This window comes from Notothenia coriiceps, unplaced genomic scaffold (genome assembly GCF_000735185.1).
Source record: "Notothenia coriiceps isolate Sejong01 unplaced genomic scaffold, NC01 NC01_scaffold00019757, whole genome shotgun sequence".
NCBI lineage: Eukaryota > Metazoa > Chordata > Actinopteri > Perciformes > Nototheniidae > Notothenia > Notothenia coriiceps.
This window is the reverse complement of record NW_011352458.1, coordinates 81,603-101,109: the sequence shown is the minus strand read 5'-3', so window position 1 is coordinate 101,109 and position 19,507 is coordinate 81,603. Positions and strand designations below refer to the sequence as shown.

General features: G+C 42.0%; 2 protein-coding genes across 2 annotated transcripts in view; both read left to right on the top strand.

The window, feature by feature from the left end:
- The first annotated feature begins 499 nt into the window (after positions 1 to 499).
- Positions 500 to 16,742, top strand: prpf6 (PRP6 pre-mRNA processing factor 6 homolog (S. cerevisiae)). Its single transcript, XM_010778968.1, is given in 29 exon segments — positions 500 to 710; positions 1,314 to 1,473; positions 1,624 to 1,742; positions 1,865 to 1,943; positions 2,303 to 2,479; positions 2,945 to 3,058; positions 4,175 to 4,255; positions 4,257 to 4,276; positions 4,374 to 4,546; positions 4,836 to 4,870; positions 4,872 to 5,006; positions 5,703 to 5,804; positions 5,807 to 5,830; positions 5,974 to 6,107; positions 6,140 to 6,230; positions 7,850 to 7,972; positions 8,084 to 8,205; positions 8,360 to 8,498; positions 8,635 to 8,754; positions 9,549 to 9,725; positions 9,869 to 10,002; positions 10,153 to 10,244; positions 12,172 to 12,286; positions 12,451 to 12,577; positions 12,830 to 14,840; positions 15,131 to 15,265; positions 15,512 to 15,568; positions 15,806 to 15,946; positions 16,271 to 16,742. Coding segments are annotated over 25 exon segments (2,931 nt in total). The 5' UTR covers positions 500 to 525; the 3' UTR covers positions 12,983 to 14,840; positions 15,131 to 15,265; positions 15,512 to 15,568; positions 15,806 to 15,946; positions 16,271 to 16,742.
- Positions 16,743 to 16,996: 254 nt separating this feature from the next.
- aar2 (AAR2 splicing factor) overlaps positions 16,997 to 19,507 on the top strand; it is a 4,023-nt gene continuing 1,512 nt past the window's right edge. Inside the window, exons 1-2 of the mRNA XM_010778967.1 lie at positions 16,997 to 18,202; positions 18,283 to 18,512. Of these exons, the coding sequence (XP_010777269.1) occupies positions 17,437 to 18,202; positions 18,283 to 18,512 (996 nt within the window). The 5' untranslated portion in view covers positions 16,997 to 17,436. The remainder of the gene's footprint in view (positions 18,203 to 18,282; positions 18,513 to 19,507) is intronic.

Sequence of the window (19,507 nt, the reverse complement as noted above, 5' to 3'; positions counted from 1 at the left end):
AACCTCATCCCAAGTGCCCTCAGTATTCCTAACTCAACATAGTGGCTGAGTAGATGTAGGCACTAACTGGTTTAATGTATTATAATGTGTAATATGACATTGTCTATGTTTGTTTTTACTATCTGTCTTTCTGGTTTTTAGGTGTCTAGTAATAAATTGCTACCCTGTTGGACGATACAGATATTATGATCTATTATTTGTATTATTCTTCAGAATGTGGCGCCCTCCTGTGGCTTCAGAGTACACATTATATTCATTTAAAACATAATTAATAACCTAATGAAACACGTTTAATCACACAGTTACACGGCGAGGCATCGGGAATAAGCACGTTACATAATCCACGCATATACTGTGAATCCACGTGAACAATTTAGAACTAAATGAATATCATGAGATATTTAACAGGAACCCTCCTGCCTGTGGGGGCGCTGTTACAAACACTCTAAGGAAACTTTGGCTGCTGCTCACGGAAGTGCGACTGTTGTTTATCCGGCGGTTATCCTGCTCTTCGTTGGAAAAACGATGGCTAGCTCCGCAAAACAAGGACCTAAAATTGTCTCCAAATCCTCTGCGGGAGGCGCCGGGGCGGCGGGGGCCGGCGGCGGGCTCCCGGTGATGCCCCTCGCCTCTCCGCTCATGGGGAAGAAGAAGAAGCCGTTTCTGGGGATGCCCGCTCCGCTGGGCTATGTGCCTGGTCTGGGCAGAGGGTAAGCTAACGAAGCTAACACGCTTAGCTAGCTTGCTAACAACTGATAGCTCTGTAGCTAGTTGGTTAGTTGATGTATGTTAAATGAAAGCTAAGCAAACTGTTTTGAGTATTGATATGATTGTCAACTGAGTTTGGGTGTAAAAACATTGCAACAATATGCATTAGATATGTATACGCACATAATAGTAGCTAACGTTAGTTAAATTAATGAAGATATTAGCTCGCATTATATACATTGTTTTAATGTCCTTCTTGCTGTAATGCCTTTTAAACCAAAGTAAAATGTGCCAGGAACTTTAGGTATTAAACGTTTATATTTATTTTTGACCCCGCACAGCCTGCCGACAACTTTCTGTGAAATCAATTGAAAGTGAAAAACCAATGCTTGTCCCAAAACTATTAGTATATTTCTGGCTTAAGTGACAAGACAGCATGAGTCAATCATCAAAAGCTAGAATACGTCACTAAGACAGCACAGATAAACTTGTGAAGCAACCCTCACCAGCTGGTTATGTTTTACGGTTAATCCTGCGCATGATTATCACAAGTGTGCCCATGTTAATTTGTCTAAATAAAGTTTGTTTTAATTGCTCCTCTTAAGCGCAACTGGTTTCACCACCCGATCTGATATTGGTCCTGCTCGTGATGCAAACGATCCAGTGGATGACCGACATGCAGCTCCAGGGAAGAGGACGGTTGGGGACCAAATGAAAAAGAAAGAGGAGGATGAAGAAGATCTGAACGACACAAACTACGATGAGGTGCTTTTCACATATCTGACTGTTATTTGATGTTTATATGTTAATAATTAATCCAATCACTCAATATTTAAAGTTGACCAGACATTAACTGCCTTTTATATGATTGTTTTGGTCATTCTTATACCACAATAAAGTTTTTTTTTCTTTTAGTTTAATGGATACGCTGGTAGCTTGTTCTCCAGTGGGCCCTATGAGAAGGATGATGAAGAAGCAGATGCTATATATGCGGCATTGGACAAGAGGATGGATGAGAGACGCAAAGAAAGAAGGTTACTAAAAAATCTGTCAATTTTTCACCTGAGTTTTAGGGGTTATATAGTATGTTTGAAATCCTGTGCACTTGTTGCATCATGTGAATGACATCTTGAATGCTTTCCTTTTTTATTTTCAGGGAGCTGAGGGAAAAGGACGAAATCGAGAAATACCGTATGGAACGACCCAAAATCCAGCAGCAGTTTTCTGATCTTAAGGTATATGATTACATACAATTATCCTATACTGTCCTCTTCTTACACCTGTCTCTAATGATTTTGAGGAAATGTTTTCCTTTTCGTTAGATAATCACATGTTTACCAAACTATGAACGGCAATTTAACTGGAGACAACAGCAGTATGCTGCCATCACTTTGTTAAAAGGAAACATTGTCTTTACATTTTACACAGAAAAGCAGTTTAAGGATAAATCAATTATCAAAATAATGGCCAGTGCTTTTCTGTTGACCCAACTATGAATAAGTCTACTTGGTGTTCAGCCCTGTTGCTGACATTCCACGTTAATTAGCTACTCTATTTCATCCCTCATCATTTGCTATTTTCCACTTCTTCACAGAGAAAGTTGTCAGGGATGTCAGAGGAGGAGTGGCTGAGCATCCCTGAGGTGGGAGATGCCAGGAATAAGCGCCAGAGAAATCCCCGAAATGAGAAACTCACCCCTGTCCCCGACAGCTTTTTCTCCAAACATCTGCAGACTGGAGACAAGCATACCACAGTTGACCCTCTGCAAGGGGTCAGTATACAAACACTCATCCACATCCTGCAGGCATCTGCATATAACATATTACTAACTACATAATGTAGTATCTGCCTGCACCAGCAGGAGCCAGGATTTATCTAAAGAAAACAGAAGTTTTTTATGCTGTTATGAAAATCTCAGTAGATTAAGAATTATTTTGAAATATATATTTTTTAATAGTGTGGAGAAGAGAAAGAAAAAACACATTTAACTGTAAAGACACATGCTTTACACACTCTTTATTTCAAAAATGTAAAAAAGAATGCTATGTACATACGACATTCTCCAAAACATTTAATATTCACCAGAATTATTTTTTCACAGGTATTATTTACAGTGCTGAGAAAATGTCATAAGATGTAGGCCTATGTTTCATAAACCTTTTTGCCATTCCATTACACATTTCTCACAGAGGGAATCCTTTTTTTCTTAATTGACATTGTTCCCATTCTCCACTAGCTGGCAGGTCTGAACACGCCCTACCCGGGAAGCATGACACCCGGGACAGGAGAGCTGGACATGAGGAAAATCGGTCAGGCCAGGAACACACTTATGGATATGAGGCTCAGCCAGGTAACTTATGATCTTCCTTTACCTGTATTCTATCAATTATTAGACCCTCCAGAAAAACGCGGGCAAAAAAACCTTTATTATGCGATTAAACATGCAGGGTTTTTATGTGATTTTATGCGGTGAAATTGCGGGAAGTTGCGAAATATGCGGGGAAAAAGAATAACAATTTTTTAATATTGGGCTGTCTTATTTATTCTCTCTCACGCACAACCTGCCATTAACGTTAAACCCCTTTACTATTCAATTAAACACATTCAATGTTTATTTATTGTAAAAGCAATTGGGCTATTTTAATCTCACACGCACACACACGCACGCACGCACACACACACACACACACACACACACGCACGCGCACGCACGCACACGCACAACACACACCACACACACACACAAACCACACACACACACACACACACACACACACACACACACACACAACAACAACTTCTCCGCCTCATTCTGTTTTCATTTACTCGTTCGTTATCTGACCAGCCTTCAATCTTGTAAGGCTACTCACTTCGTTTCTTGTAGCCCTCGAAAGGGTTTTGGAGGTTGATGCCTCGCTGAACGTGAGTTGTTTGGCTTTCTTGTCCGCAGCAGCAGAAAGCATTTTCGAATGTTGAATGAATCAAAGTGGTCGCCACCGTGGATTTTCTCCTTATGCTCCACAACACACAGTTGCACGGGGTGCAGAATAGTTTCCCCCCCACTTTTTGCCCCGGTCTTTAGTAGAAATGTCGTCGGGTAGGTAAATGAGAATGGATTAGATTTTTTCAATCCTTGGTGTTTTCTCCACTATAGTGGGTGAGCTCCACACGTGTTTCACTCTATACAGTGTTGTTTACATTCTGTGATGCGCGAGCTGATGACGTCAAGGACGAGTCAAACTTTTTTTTCCCTCACTTTGTGTGGAAAAATGCGGGGAATTATGCGGCGCTTTGATAAATATGCGGCCTTATTAAAAATCTGCGCCATTTTGCTGATTATGCGGTTTAATTCTGCGATCGCAGAATCGCGTTTTTCTGGAGGGTCTAAATTTACACTTTTAGATTCTGTCAATACACAATATTTGCTGTTTCTCTTACCGTATCACTGCATTTGATCAATCATTAGGTATCTGACTCAGTGAGTGGCCCAGACAGTGTGGTGAATCCTAAGGGTTACCGCTGACTGATCTTAACTCCGATGATCCCTCACACATGGGGGAGACATCAGGTAGAGACCACCACGGCAATGACAATGGAGTTCCTGTATTTGTGTTAATAAGTTGTGGGTTTGGCCTGATGGTTCTATGTTTGGTTCTCTTGTCCAGTGACATCAAAAAAGTGCTCGTCGTCTGCCTATTGAAATCAGTGAGGGAGACCAAATCCCTCATCAGCCCGCCTGCCTGGATCGCCGTCTGCCAGGTCTGGAGGAAGGTGACGGGCAAACTGCAGGTGGCCAGGACACGCTGATCATGAAAAGGCACAGAGATGTGTCCTAAAGGTAAAAGATGGTAGACACAAGTATTATCAAAAACTATAAAGGCCTGAAGCCCATAGGCAAACACCCCAACCGTGTCCAGAAGCTCCTACTAGACCGAGGTTAGATTCGGGTCAAATGTAGAAGTGATGTGATTACTTATGCTGTTGTTTGTTGTTATACCAGTCATGTTTAGAAGCAATGAAACCTATAAAATCAAAGCGGTAATACTGTCCATATGTGATCTCAGTTGTTGTTTTTTTTCGACCTCATTGAGATGTAAAGCGGTTCCTCTTTTGCCATTAGAGTGAAGAGATGTGGTGGCTCGAGGCCGCCCCAAGACTCCAGCCCCGGCGACACAGCTGAAGCCGTGTGTGCCCAGGCTGTCCGCCAACCTGCCCGCAGTGCCGTCCGGCATCTACATCAGAGCTGCCAGAGCTGGAGAACAGACATGAGGCGAAGAAACGCCGTTCTTCAGGAAAGGGTAGGTCTTCCATGAGTAAACATTCAAATTAAAACTATATATTTAAACAGGGTTGTGAAAATACCACATGCCTCACATTGTTTGGAAGTTGATAATCTTGGCAACGGCATTGTTGCTGTTATGTGTTCTATGAGGAGGACGTTGATGTGCCCTCCACAGGGCTTTGAAATAAGCATTACAATTCCGCGCTGATTTGCATAAAAGGTTTTTCATATGCAGCTGCAGGTTCTGGCTTCTTCATCAGGACCGACAACCCACTTGAACCATGGTGTTAATGGCCCCTAACCATAGAATACATGAACGTGCACACACACCACACCCACACGCATTGATATTTCCCAACCAGCATTACCCCACTCGACCGGAGAGTGGATGTGGAGCTTCCTCTTTTGGAAGAGCTGCCTCTACAAGGTCCAGTTTGCCTTTGCTCTAGCTGTGTTTTCTCTGTTACCAATGCACAACAGTCTGCCTTCCACTCAGACACTTGAAACTTTACCACTACTGCCCAAAAATAATGTTTGGTGTTTGTATTGTATTGCTTCAGTATGTCCACTGACATCTTAAGTGTGCTCCATTTCCTTTTTGGCACTGTGAATGATTGTGCTTACATAAAGTGTTGATCAAATCATACTCTCAATTCACTCAGAATAAACGTCAAATTACTTAAACAATTGTGTTTTTTTATTTTGTATGTAGCTCCTTGAGAATGGTGTGACCAAGTCCAGTTCGACTGTGGGAAGACCGTCTTGTGGAGCTGAGGAACCAGAGGATGCCAGGATCATGCTCAGGCAGAGCTGTGGGAGTGTTGCCCTACTAGTGTGGAGGTACCCTTGGTTTTAAATATTTCTCCCAACATGAACCGACTGCATATGACTAACAAGAAATGCCATCAATTGCGCAATGCCACACATTGAGCCATGCAACCTAACTTCCACATGTAATTATTCAGTCGTTGTGCTCGTGTTAGCTGCTGGCTGGCGCCCTGGCCCGTTTAGAGACGTACGAGAACGCACCGTCGTGTCCTGAACAAAGCTTCGGAGAAACATTCCCCACCGATCGCCCACATCTTGGATCAACTGCTGCCCAAGCTGGCACCGCGAGGCCACATCGACCAACTGTGCCAGCTGGAGGAGGCCAAAAGTTCAGATGGTACAAAAGATCGCAGGGCCATCCACTTCTCTACGTGCCAACGGTGTGGAGATCAACAGAGAGCAGTGGATACAGGTGGGTTCCTGACACTTTATGGTTACGTGACATCATAGAGAGAGACAGAGATTGTTTTTTCTGCCAGCTGGTAATGTTAGAGGGAAAGTCCCGCCACTAAATAAATAGTAAAAAAGGCAACATTTGTCAATATCCAAGGTCTTTCAAAACCAATTATTTTGTAGTTATTGTGTAACTAATTCATCAGTAAATGTTTGCTGGGGTATATCCCTTCATTTCAATCGTGAGTTTCAGATGAAACCACATTAGATCAAAAAGGGAAAAAAAAGAATGATTGTGCCTTTTGAGCCTCTAGGTTTTATAAGTAAATTCTTCCAGCTTTGATCGCATGCCAGAATAGTTTAGAAAAGCGGCCCTCAGCTATTTCACCTGGGTGCAACAGAACACAAGCCAGCACGGTGACTGACATTTAGTTAAGTACAGTTCACAGCTGTTTTGCAATCATAGGCATTTGCTGCAATTACTTTCCATAATGCTTTTTTATTTGATTATTGTCCTTCACCACCTAGATTTATATACCTCCGGCAAAGTACGCGGTTATTGTGGCAGGTTCATCAGGGCCAAATGCCAGTACACTCATCGCAGCTGCAAGAACAGATGATCTTTTAAAATGGCAGGATTTGGCACTTCTTAAAAGGATCCCTTTGTGTAAGGAACCCTAACTAGTCCTTTGTTCTGCTTATAATGGCGCATTTCCACTGCAGCGCGTAGCACGGTTTAAGCGTGCCGTGCCAAACCCGGATCGTTTTTTGTTGCGTTTCCACTAGGCGTAGTTCCGGCTAACGGGTACTGTTTCGCAGTTTTTCTGGCTCTCCAAAATCCAGGTTCTTCCCGGGCTGAATATGCTAAACTAGAGAGAATCGCTGGCAAGGGGGCTACAACTACAACAAGATGAACACATTTGACCATGATTTAATTGTAATACACGTTTCAAAATGATGCCGAAGTAACAACATACTGATACCGGTTAGTAAAAACCATGAATTAATGCTTTGGCAAGTCTGCAGACAGACGGCAGGCGAAAAACCTTTTAAAATGAGTGTTTTCTGAACGGAGATTGGCTAAGCTAACGTTGTAAATGCTCCGACCGTCCACACTCACAACAACGGCCTATCAGACATAAATAAACCAGCGACTGTATTCGCCATGACACAGACAGTATGTGGTTTGTACTTGTTTAACTTTTGTCTAGTTTCTGAACAGATATGAGGAGCTGTGAGCTCTGAGGGCTAACAGCTGATGTTGGTTTTGTGTTTCGCATTGATGGTGACGTCACGGCTCCGCCTACACTGCGTTACTATAGTTACTACCCCAGTTCCTAAACTGTAATGGAAACGCAGCATAAAGTGACCCTGGCCTACCGAGGCCTAACCGTACCGTACTAAGCCGTGCGAGGCCCTGCAGTGGAAATGCGCCATAAGACTCCTCTGTGCAGAGAATACCTCTCATAAATACTCTATCTATAAACTGTAGGTCATCAACATGGCTATACTCTAGGTTTATTTAGGGGTTTTTGGTTACTGACCAATATTCTCTAATATTTCAGGTGTGTATCCCTTAACTCTTGAATTCCCCTTCCCCTTCCCACAATCTTGATTTCTCTCCTCCTCTTTCTGCAGGATGCAGAGGAGTGTGACAAAGCAGGCAGCGTGGCTACCTGCCAGGCCGTGATAAGAGACGTCATAGGGATTGGCATTGAGGAGGAAGATCGCAAACACACCTGGATGGAAGATGCCGATAGCGTGAGAACTGAACTACTCAAGCAAAACTTATCCACTGATAACTGAGGGGTGATTCACTCATTTCTCTGTCGGGGTTCAACTTAACTGAGATGCCCTTCTGTTATGTTTCAGTGTGTTTCCCATGGAGCACTGGAGTGTGCCAGAGCCATCTATGCCCACGCTCTGCAGGTGTTCCCCAGTAAAAAAAGCGTGTGGCTTAGAGCTGCCTACTTTGAGAAAAATAACGGCACCAGGTGACAAGCTTTGGTTTCTAAAAATCTGACTTTTATGGTTTGTTTGTTTTATGAAGGGTCCGTCTTTAACATTCTGTTTTTCTCTTCTTCTCCCTTTTATGCGCCGCTGTGCTCCTCCCCCCCCATCGCTCTTCCAAATCTCTGCATCTCTCAGGGAGTCCCTGGAGGCCCTGCTCCAAAGAGCCGTGGCTCACTGTCCCAAAGCAGAGGTGCTGTGGCTGATGGGAGCCAAGTCCAAGTGGCTGGCTGAGGATGTTCCTGCTGCCAGAAGTATTCTCGCTCTGGCTTTCCAGGTGACTACGATGCAAACTATGACTTGTTCACGTGGTGGTCCTGCAAACATGTGTCTTTCTCTGTTTTCCCTTTCCTGTCACTCGCCCTCTTACACTCGTGCTCTTTGTCGTTTCTCCTTTTTCTTTTCCTCTCCAGGCGAACCCAAACAGTGAAGAGATCTGGCTGGCTGCTGTCAAGCTGGAGTCTGAGAATAACGAGTATGAAAGAGCCCGTCGACTTCTAGCTAAGGCCCGCAGCAGTGCCCCGACAGCAAGGGTAAGTGTGTCAGTCAGAAAGTGGAAAAGAGAGATTTTCCTTTTTTAAACCCTCATGAGGATCATGTAGAAATCTGCAAGTAGTCACAGACTTGATGGCTAAAGTTTTAGAATTTTCTCCACATTATGTTATATATCTCTGTTTTCATAACCTTTCCTTTCATTTGGGTTATGTTGGATTAAACAGACTGAAAAGAGTTGTCATCCAAATAATGAAATGACCTTCCTTATTGCCATGTTTGACTGTTTGTACAGGGGGAAAGATTTCCTGTGTATTTACACGGTTATTTCATTTGACTCTATGATCATAAGATCAATTATTAACAGAACATTAATAGTGCATTGTTTGAGATATATTCAACACATAAGCTGTCTTTCTCAGGCTCAGGCTTGCCAGGTTACTACACCTCAAAACAATTAGCACCACAGGTTGACGGATGCTGTCAGTGGTGCACCATAGTTGTCAAGCTCTTCTTTTATTTATCTATTTTTGTATTTGCTGTCTGGTACTACTAAGCGAGCCCACTTTAATCTTGGGTATAGATTGTTCTATCAGGAAAGACACCTTCTTTGTGTTAATGATGCAGCATTCCAGCTATGCCATAGGATGACAGTATTAGATACAGGTCAAAGTTGGTAAAGTATTTGTGTTGCATTATGGGGGCTATTTTTTAACAGTGTTAATGTATGGCAGGTACATGACAATTCCATGGGACATTTAAAAGAGGAATTACTTTTGTGGACATATTTTCCGTCTAAAGAAATCATGTGTTTGTATGTTTGATTTCTCTCCAGGTGTTTATGAAGTCGGTGAAGTTGGAGTGGGTGTTGGGGAACATAGACGCTGCTCAGGAGCTGTGCACCGAGGCCCTGAAACACTACGAGGACTTCCCCAAACTGTGGATGATGAGAGGGCAGATAGAAGAGCAGGGAGAAAACATGGATAAGGCCAGAGAGGCCTACAACCAAGGGGTGAGGAGGGGGCAGTGTCTGGAAGAGTTTGTTTAATTATAATAATAATAATAATAACTAAACGATAGAGATATGAAATCTTTGATCATGTGTTTCGATGAAAATGTGTGATTTCCCCTATAACCCTTTTTCTGTCCCTGTAGTTGAAAAAGTGTCCCCACTCGAGCGGCCTGTGGTGGCTGCTGTCTCGCCTGGAAGAGCGAGTCGGACAGCTGACCAGAGCCAGGGCCATCCTGGAGAAGGCCCGACTCAAGAACTCCCAGAGCCCCGAGCTGTGGTGAGAAAATACACAACAGAGCAATGCGGTCATCCATTTAAAAGGCAAAAGCAGGACTCTGTCTGATGTCAATGTCAACAAACTAAAGTATAAGAGAAATGCAAAACACATGTCAAGCTGTGACTAAAAGGATGTGAATGTTTAACACAGGTTGGAGTCGGTCAGGCTGGAGTTCAGGGCCGGGCTTAAGAACATCGCCAACACACTGATGGCCAAAGCCCTGCAGGAGTGCCCCAATTCAGGTGAGAAGATATTCCTCCTGTTAAAGTCAACTTTCTTTTCCCAGAAACAGTCTGGTTTACTGTGTGACGTCCTATTAGAGCTACGCATATTCTAAAAAGTCATCAAAGTATGGTCCTTTTTTCAATATTAACCTTGTTTTTCTTTCGAGTGGCCTGGTTTTCCAATCAAGTTTTTTCTAGCCAAGCTAATGTTTACCTTTTTATATGACCTCAAAACACTTTATTTTATTATACCTGTAACATCCACCTGATGGGGAAATGCTATATCTTTCAGGGAATCATTTCCATAGATGTTTACCTTTTGCCCTCTGACGCAGATGCCCAGCCTTGGGCAGCATGCTATCTCCCTTAAGGAGGGGCTGCCCTAGCATTTTGTTGTTGTTACCAGTTTGTGACCGGGCAACTGTCAGTCAGAGATGGTTATTGTTGTGGAACATATCCTTCTCGGGGTGTAGATGACCCCGAGCCATAAGCGACAACAAATGTGATTCAGTGTCCTCAGCTGTTTAGTCTATCTCTTGAAGAGTGTTGATTATTACACTCTGAACCAGTTAAAACCTGGAGCTACAGGAGGGTTCTTCAGAATTGATGGTGGCATCTCAACCGTGTGGTCAGATCGTGGCCCGTGACATGTCTTGTGAATTCTCCGGCCGAAGCTCCATATAAACCGCCAGTGTTTGCCAGCAAAGCTCCAGCTCTCACCGTGTATCTTTGAGTCCTGACTCTCCATTGCTACAGAAGTTTCCCCCACAATATCTACATCAGAGTTTCCGTTAGCCGGTAATTACCGGACTTTGACCGGTAAAATATGCTGAAGACCGGTAAAACTAAATTTCTCCCGTCAAAAATAATGTCCCCTTAGCGCAATACCGCATCGGTTGCGCCACTTATGTCTAACATTTAATGTGGAGAAAGAGATTTATCCTCCTGAAGGGGACATTTTGACCCCTCATGTAAACAAATGCATAATGCTGCGCTATACTTTGCCGCCACACCCCGTTGCTAAGCAACGCGTATTGTTTGGTGTCCTTTGATAAGCAAGCAGTCATATCATTAGCCAGAACTAGCTAGTTAAATAATACTTCTGCATACAGTATGTGATACTAAGTGTTGCACGGCCAGATACGGCTCGAGAAGCTGACTGGAATGATATGATATAACGCCTATTATGATATTATATGATCGATGATGTGATGTGATATGAATGATAGGTGCGAAACGTCGGCGTCTTCCCTGCATACGGCAGTTTAAACTGTATTTCCTTTTTCCTGTAATATGGCTTTAAACTCTGCATACTGAGCTCTGATTGGTCAGCAGGCGGTGCTTTCACTGAGTTGATCTCACATTTCTAGCGAGAAGTTTATATTGTACTTTTAAAATCTACGTCCAGTGGATGTGTAGGATCTATAGTTTGATAGATATTACGAAGATGATTTGAGCTCCATGTTTTTTTTACAAAATATTGTATCCGTGTCACGTCTTGAGTGGGTTATTTGTGAATATACTACGTTTTGCCCTGTCGACCAACGTAGCTATTACATGTTTTTTGTGAGACTGGGTTGGACGGGCTGTCAGGAGAGAGAGAGGGAGGAAAAGAGAGGCTCCGTTTATTATTTCCTTGTTACTGTACACTTTTGAATAATGTAGTTAATCTATTATAATTAGTTTGTCTAATATCCGTTATCAATTTGTTTTAAAGCTCAATAAATAACAAAGAAGACCTTTGACCGGCACTATTTCTCATTTTGTCCGGAAAATGTAAACTTTAACGGACATGTTGACCGGCAAAAACAAATTCTAGCGGAAACTCTGATCTACATAAACCCTAGTCATTATTGAACTGAACTCTTTCAGAAACAGCAACTACTAGTTATAAATCTGTTTCCATCATCTCAGATATTCTGTTTCGACCCATTTCCCTCTGCAGGCATCCTGTGGGCTGAGGCTGTGTTTTTGGAGGCCAGGCCCCAGAGGAAGACCAAGAGTGTGGATGCTTTAAAGAAGTGTGAACATGATCCCCACGTCTTGCTAGCTGTTGCCAAGTATGTCACTGTTTTCCTCTCTTTTTCAGTAATATCTCTGCTTTTATTTTTAATTATATAATACTTTCCCTTTCTCTGCAGTTTTTTTTAACATTCCAGTCTGCACATTTTTAGGCATGATGCTTGAATTTGTATCCAATTGAATGCCTTTGCAACCATTTTAGGTTGTTTTGGAGTGAGCGTAAGATCACCAAAGCCAGAGAGTGGTTCCTGAGGACAGTGAAGATCGAGCCTGACCTGGGAGATGCTTGGGCTCTCTTCTACAAGTTTGAGCTGCAGCATGGCACAGAGGTAAGGATCTTATTATTGTCTTACATTATCTTAGTAAAGCCACTTTGTTGGTGTCAAGCTCACATGGTTCACTTGATGGAGAATGATAAACACATCCTGCAGTCTGATGCAAGTTCAGTTAATGTAGATTAGTTTATCAATGAACAAGGAGCAAGACCGCACTGGACAGATAATGGTCTCATTGTATCATGTGGTTCCTGAGGGCATGCATGTGTTAATGGTATCTAACATTGCTTGTTGTGCGGTCACCAGGAACAGCAGGAAGAGGTGCGAAAGCGCTGTGAGAATGCGGAGCCCCGTCATGGAGAGCTGTGGTGTGCCGAGTCCAAACACGTCCTGAACTGGCAGAAGAAGACAGGAGAGATCTTAGCAGGGGTAGCCGGCAAGATCAAAAACACATTCTGAGGAAGAGGACTTTTGGACTGAAAATGCCCGAGAAGAGTCACCAGTCTGGAAGGCAACAGATTTGGGCATGCTCAACTATTATTTTGGACTAGTGTTCTCTCCCAGGATTTACCAATCTGTAGCCGATACAAAGGATTCACACATACCACAAACCCTTTTCAGGAACAGGATTACAGTTTGTAGACTTATAAAGAAAATGATGATTGATTTCTAAGTGAAAACAAAGTAACAATTGAATCCCTTTTCAAGTGAATAGATATCAGCAACAGTAGTCAACTTCTTTTTTTTGTAGCTCTGCTTTTTCAGGTAGCGCAGGATTCTCAGTAGACAGCAGTTTTCTAGTCCTCAGACAGACTTAGGTCAGGACTCTGACATCCAGGAAACATTCTGTTTTTAAGCCATTCCTGTGTAACGTAAGCTTTGTATTTGCAGTATTTGCCTGCTGGGAAGTACAATTTCTCCAAAGTTCAGGATGACGGTCAAAGAGTTTAAATGTGGTCTCATTAGACCATAGAACCTTCTTCCACTTTGTTTCAGTCTCCCATAGGCCTTTTGGCAAAGACAAGCCCAGTTACAGCAGTTCACCTTTCCTTGCAACACTGCCATAAAGCTGCACCTGGTGGATCACCCAGGCAACAGTTATATTTTAATAACTAAGGAAAACATACTCACTCTACTGAGGTGGTGACTTAATTCATTAATGTGTAGCTCTATAGTTGATTTGTTTTCATGTTGACATTAGGCTGTTGTTCTGCTGATTAGTGTTGTAATTCTAATTTCAGTTGTGGTAATTATAACAAAAACCTGGAAAACCACAGAGCTTAAATAGGCACTGCCAGGGTGAAATATACAAAACACATGTTGATTGAATCCACCTTTACAGTATGTTGTGAATGAACTCTATGTATCGGGGGATAGTTGTTGTGGTTGTTGTTGTCAACACTTGTTTGCTAAAAGAAAATATCCTAACATCTTGTTTTGAGGAAGTTATTTCCATGTCCAAATTTGACTCTGTTTAGTATTTGTATATAAACTCCTCTTCAGGGACTATTACATGATATCTTACATGTTGTAGTATTGATCTTTTTTCTACATGGCTTGCTTGAAATGTTTTTAAATTCTTTGCAGGCATCACATAAACGACACTGTTTATTGCGCAATTAGCTTATTCACCCGAACAAGTCCTATTATGCATGGTTGTGATTTGAATGCTAAAATTGAATCTAAATCATGCAGTTCCCATGAATGGCCAGCATTTCTGTCTGTATGGGGTTTATTTTAACTTTGTACCTTTTGGTTTGGCTGAAATCAGTCTGTATCACTGCATTATGTAAATGTTTCAACATCATAACCAATAAGAATCGTTTTATTATTACTCTGGTTTTCTGTTCTCACTATATCTCATGGCTTATATCCCTCTTCGCGCACACAATGTAAAAATGTTTGCCTAAAGGGCATTTTGGATAGAAACACGCACCAAAGTACACACTTTTAACACCAATCCTTCACGGCATAATGTCTTACCAACGAAATCGAAAGGATAAAGGCAAGTGATTGATGACAGAGGTTGTCTTCGACTTGATGGGACTGGAGTTAGGTGAAATCCTAAACCCAGCGTCAGCAATCCATGACGGGGAAAGGTTTTAGCAGCAGGGGCTTTGATGATGTTGGAAACATCGGAGCACCACATCGGAAGTCTACCTGCTATCGCGTTAACCTATCCACCTGAGGAAGTATAACACAATACTGATAAAAGACAATGAGCTCGGCCGGATCAGGATTAATTCGTTGTTTCGCCATGCTACTGAACGATATGCCTTTGCTTGTTTGAGGATTCTGCAGTACAACATGATAAATGGTAAGTACGGTTTTGACATCTGTTGCGTAAATACGCACCAGATGTGCGGGTGTAGAACACTTTCCAAAGTTGCGCCGCTAACAATAGATTGAATGTATAGAGCTCTACTTCAAATAGGACTTTATTTAGGTGAAATTATGGTATGTGGAGGAAACGCCTGGAAACCGACAGATGCTTTAACGCATGTGAAGCTGTGGCGCAGTGTGGGTCTGAGCGGGATCCAATTAAACATTTATTATTCGACTGTTTTGTTGCATAATATATGTACAATACCAATGTCTCTTTTATAGTGTTTGACTGGAACTTTACTCCGTAATGTCGTGGTGGTTCTCTTATTGGTCGACGCTTGTGGGAAACGTAGATGTAACTACAGGGAGATCCTGGTTTCCTACAGAGAGTTCATCTTCGTTGAGCTGCAGAATCTGGTATGAGGACATTGATGCAACTTTTGGATGTGTGTATGCGATGATGTGAGCGTTATGTGACTGACAGAGTTTTTAAAAAATAATAAAGATTCCTCCTTCTAACATTGGTTTAGATGTCAGTTTTTTCTAGTCAGCTGATACAGTAATTAAACATGTGGAAGCGACGTGTGATTATCCTGTGATAGACTGCAGCGTTCCACTTTTTGCTTCACTTTTGAATTAATCGATATTCATATTGTTTTGCAGAATTTGACTGGTTCAATTAATACCTCCAAAGGGAGGGACCCCTGTCCCTCAGGAAAGGTAAATGGCAAGTCAGCATGTGTTCTTTCAGCACCATGGACAGGGTAAACATGAGGCTATTTGTCTTGGGTTTTGCAATAACCTGTGACCTGGATTACTCCCACTAAAGAGAAGAATATCTCAAGGAACACAATAAAGCATTACTTACATGTGTTATGAAGTATGCTAATTTATTTAGATAAATTGGAATTGTGAAATGTTGTTTTATTTTGTTTGCTCTCTGCACTACTATTGCAGGCACATCGCATTCTGGTTTCCATCTATAGTTTGTCACATCAGATGAGGTGTCAGACAAGCGGCAAGTTGAAGTCTGACCTGGAAAGGCCAGTGAAGAGCATGGAGCAGCTCATCAGTCAAAACTGCAGCCCTGATGACCTGGTTGGTCTTTGTGTTTGTATTGAATTAATATGTCCATCAATACATAAAGTCAAAAGTAAAAAGTCAAACAAAACTGCACAGCACATAACAGACAGATACACCCCACCACCCCTCCTCTCTTTCACATCAAATAAGAAATAGATAGGGCTTGGGAAATGTTTGCTCATGGCCAAACATTGGCCATGAGCAAACGCGAGTACAATTAAACGGTAAAACGGCTTTTGTTGTAAGACAACAAAAGCATCCTTAATAATGTGAGAGGAACAGTATCAATACAGATACCTGGATAAAAAGAGCAATACTTTGCTTTGTATATTCTTTCAGGGGAAGAAAGTCTCCTGTTCAGCTGTCAAGAAAATACGAGGAAAGAAGAGAAGGAGAATCAGGTTCATCAAAGTTCTAAATGCGCTGATCACATGTTGGCAAAAACTTATTGTCTCCATGCCCTCACATTAGAAAATCTTACTGTGCTACTTTAAGGTGGATTATATAAACATCACCACATCAAACTGAGGATTTTACCTTGCCAATAACACATTGTTCTTTGAATGCAATATCATGAATGTACACTGTTGTCAAGTTCTCAATGTTTTTATTTTTGAATAGTTTTATAGTAACCACAGATAAGCTATTAAATATCCACCATGCTTTCAAATACTTGTAGAAAATGTATGTATAATGTATTTTCTTAGCCTCTCAAGATGTAACAACCATTGTTGTCTTTGTAAGCCATATGTACCCATGACATGTTCTTCTGTCATGTAGAAACATAATAAATGGAACTTTTTTAAATGTCTCTTCTCGTATGAAGTCGTGGTACTGTGATTTTCTGCATTTTCTTCCTACAAATAATAATAAAAATAATTAACAAAGTTATAAATGAATTGATTAAAAATAAATAAAACAATACTTTATGTCACACTTAGCCACACATAGCCTACTATTAGTAATCATTGCAATAATCATATCATCATACATCATGAAAAAACATATTAATAATCTAAAACTATAATACATTTGATTATATCTTGTTGAGGGAAATGAAAGGTGCACTCAAAGTATACAAATAAAGCTGTATGGCCCTCCTCGTGTTACTATGGAAGCGGAACCATTCTACAGCATTGTTTCCACCCGGACCTAAAGATATGTTGCACAGCCTCGACCAAACGATACACCAACGATACGAAACATCAACATCAGACACACATGGCATCGATGCGGTAAATACACCCTAATACCATCACAAATGTCCGTATAAAACTGCATTTAATTTTTTTTTACCGTTTAATTGTACTCGCTTTCGTTTCGTTATTTTAAAAGCATCATCAGTCTGTGTTAACTATCGAACGTAGTTACATATTTCCTCATCCTATTGAGTGTTCTGAAAAGCTCCTTTAACAACTGAAAGCGACGTTTAGCTCTTTTGTTGCGTGGTTGGTTATATAGGTTTATCAGCAAGTATAAGTCAAGTAGCCCCTGAAATAGCCGAAATGGCCAGCAGCAACATTGTAGACATGGATCCAGATGTTGCTCGGAGGCTTTTTGAGGAGGGGGCTACGCTGGTGCTGCTGGATGTTCCTCTGGGCACAGAGCTGGGGATTGACTGCAAGAGTTGGCAGGTGGGTCCCCGCTTCAAGGGAGTGAAGATGATCCCCCCAGGCCTGCACTTCCTCCACTACTGCTCTGCTAACTCTCCAAGCTGTGGAGGAGAAATTGGCCCGAAGACAGGCCTCTTCGTCACTCTCAAACCCAAAGACATACTGTTGGCCAGATGGGATCCAAAAGAAGAAGATCTGGACTTCTCACCCTCCCAGGATGAAGAGGAGGTGAGCCGGATCAGGGCCAACCTGCAGGACCTGGATCCCCACCTGGGGCCCTATCCGTATGAGGTGATCAGGAAGTGGGTGTCCCTCACTGACAGGCTGAGTGAGGAGGTGGCCAAAAACCTACAGCCCCTTTCAGGTCGAATATGTGCCTTCAGTGACGTCATCCCTGAGGTTCAACTCACTCACACCAAAGACAGGGCGGAGCAGCCGAGGAATGACACGGCCTGTCAGAGCATGAAGGAGGGACTCGAGAAGCTCCCCAGGATGAAGCCGAGGGAGGGCACAGAGTTTCGCTTCTCTGTTATCCCCGAGAAGAAGTACCCGGCTGGGGCTACACCTGAACAGATCACCCAGTGCAGCCTGGACCAGAGCTACGCCCTGGAGTCTGTGCTGGAGAAGAACCATCAGCTGCAGCCCCTCAACTTGCTAGGTAATAATACACCATCAATATAGCACACACTTCCATTTTACATATTCAAATCTGACTCCATTTTCTGTCTCTCTTCTCAGGGGAGATGCAGTTTGCCTTTGTGTGTTTCCTGATTGGAAATGTATACGAGTGCTTTGAGCACTGGAAGAGTCTCCTGTCCCTGCTGTGTCGATCAGAGGAGGCGATGCGAAAACGTAAGGAGCTCTACCTGGGGCTCATCGGCGTGCTTTACCACCAGCTAGGAGAGATCCCGCCGGACTTCTTTGTTGACATCGTGTCTCAGAGCAACTTCCTCACCTCCACATTGCAGGTAGAGGATGCAAACAATGATTACATGCATGCTGGTATGAACATGGTCTCAAGTACATATACATAGAAATATGTAGTGTCAGTGTAAGGCTTTATCAGGATGCTTGGGCAACTGATTTGTTCTGAACTTGTAGTGGTCTAAAGGACAACTTGATTGAAATACATTAAAATATAGTCGCTAAACAAATTTTGACTGTCACATCTCATGAGAAAAAAGTTAAATCATGATCTTGTTTTTAGACACACAATAAGCTTAATCGCTGTGCAATTGTGAAATTAGTAGGGCTTACCCGAATATTCGTTAGTTGGCCAACTATTCGGGCTTCAATTTCATTATTCGGATATTCGTTTTTTTATTTTATTTTTCAAATTTTTTATTTTATTTTTCTAAATGTATGCTATTAATAAAGGCGAATTGCCATATTCTTATACTATATTTCTACTTTTGAATTGCAATGTTAAAATGCGGAAATATATACAATCTCAGCCTGTGCTCCTGACATCGTGTTCACTCACAGTCACGAACGCAAACGGCACGCTTCACCTCGCTTCACCTCGTTTCACCCACAAAATGCTGAAGACTTCAGCTGTGTGGGACCATTTTAAATTGGACGACGGTAAGAAGAATATGTGCCAAATATGCGATAAGAAACTGGCCTACCACGGTGGCACAACAACTCTGAAAAGTCACCTGGATGCTGTAAGTAGTAGCCTAGCTTAGCTTAGCTGTTGTCAAGTTGCCATGATGAAGCTGCTTTATCCGCCGTTTAAACAGTAACGTTACACATGATAAAAACGTGCACTTACTTTGCTTGGAAAATAGTTGCAAGCAAGCAACCGAAATGTTTTTTTATATTAGTTTTTCAATTTTATCCGAATAGTGAAAATAATAGGAACATCTGGGGCTAAGGCAATTATTGGCATACAGTTTGTTCATTTATTTTTCGTTCTTTATTTATTTAAATACTGTTTACTGTATCGGTAACAAGTGTTACA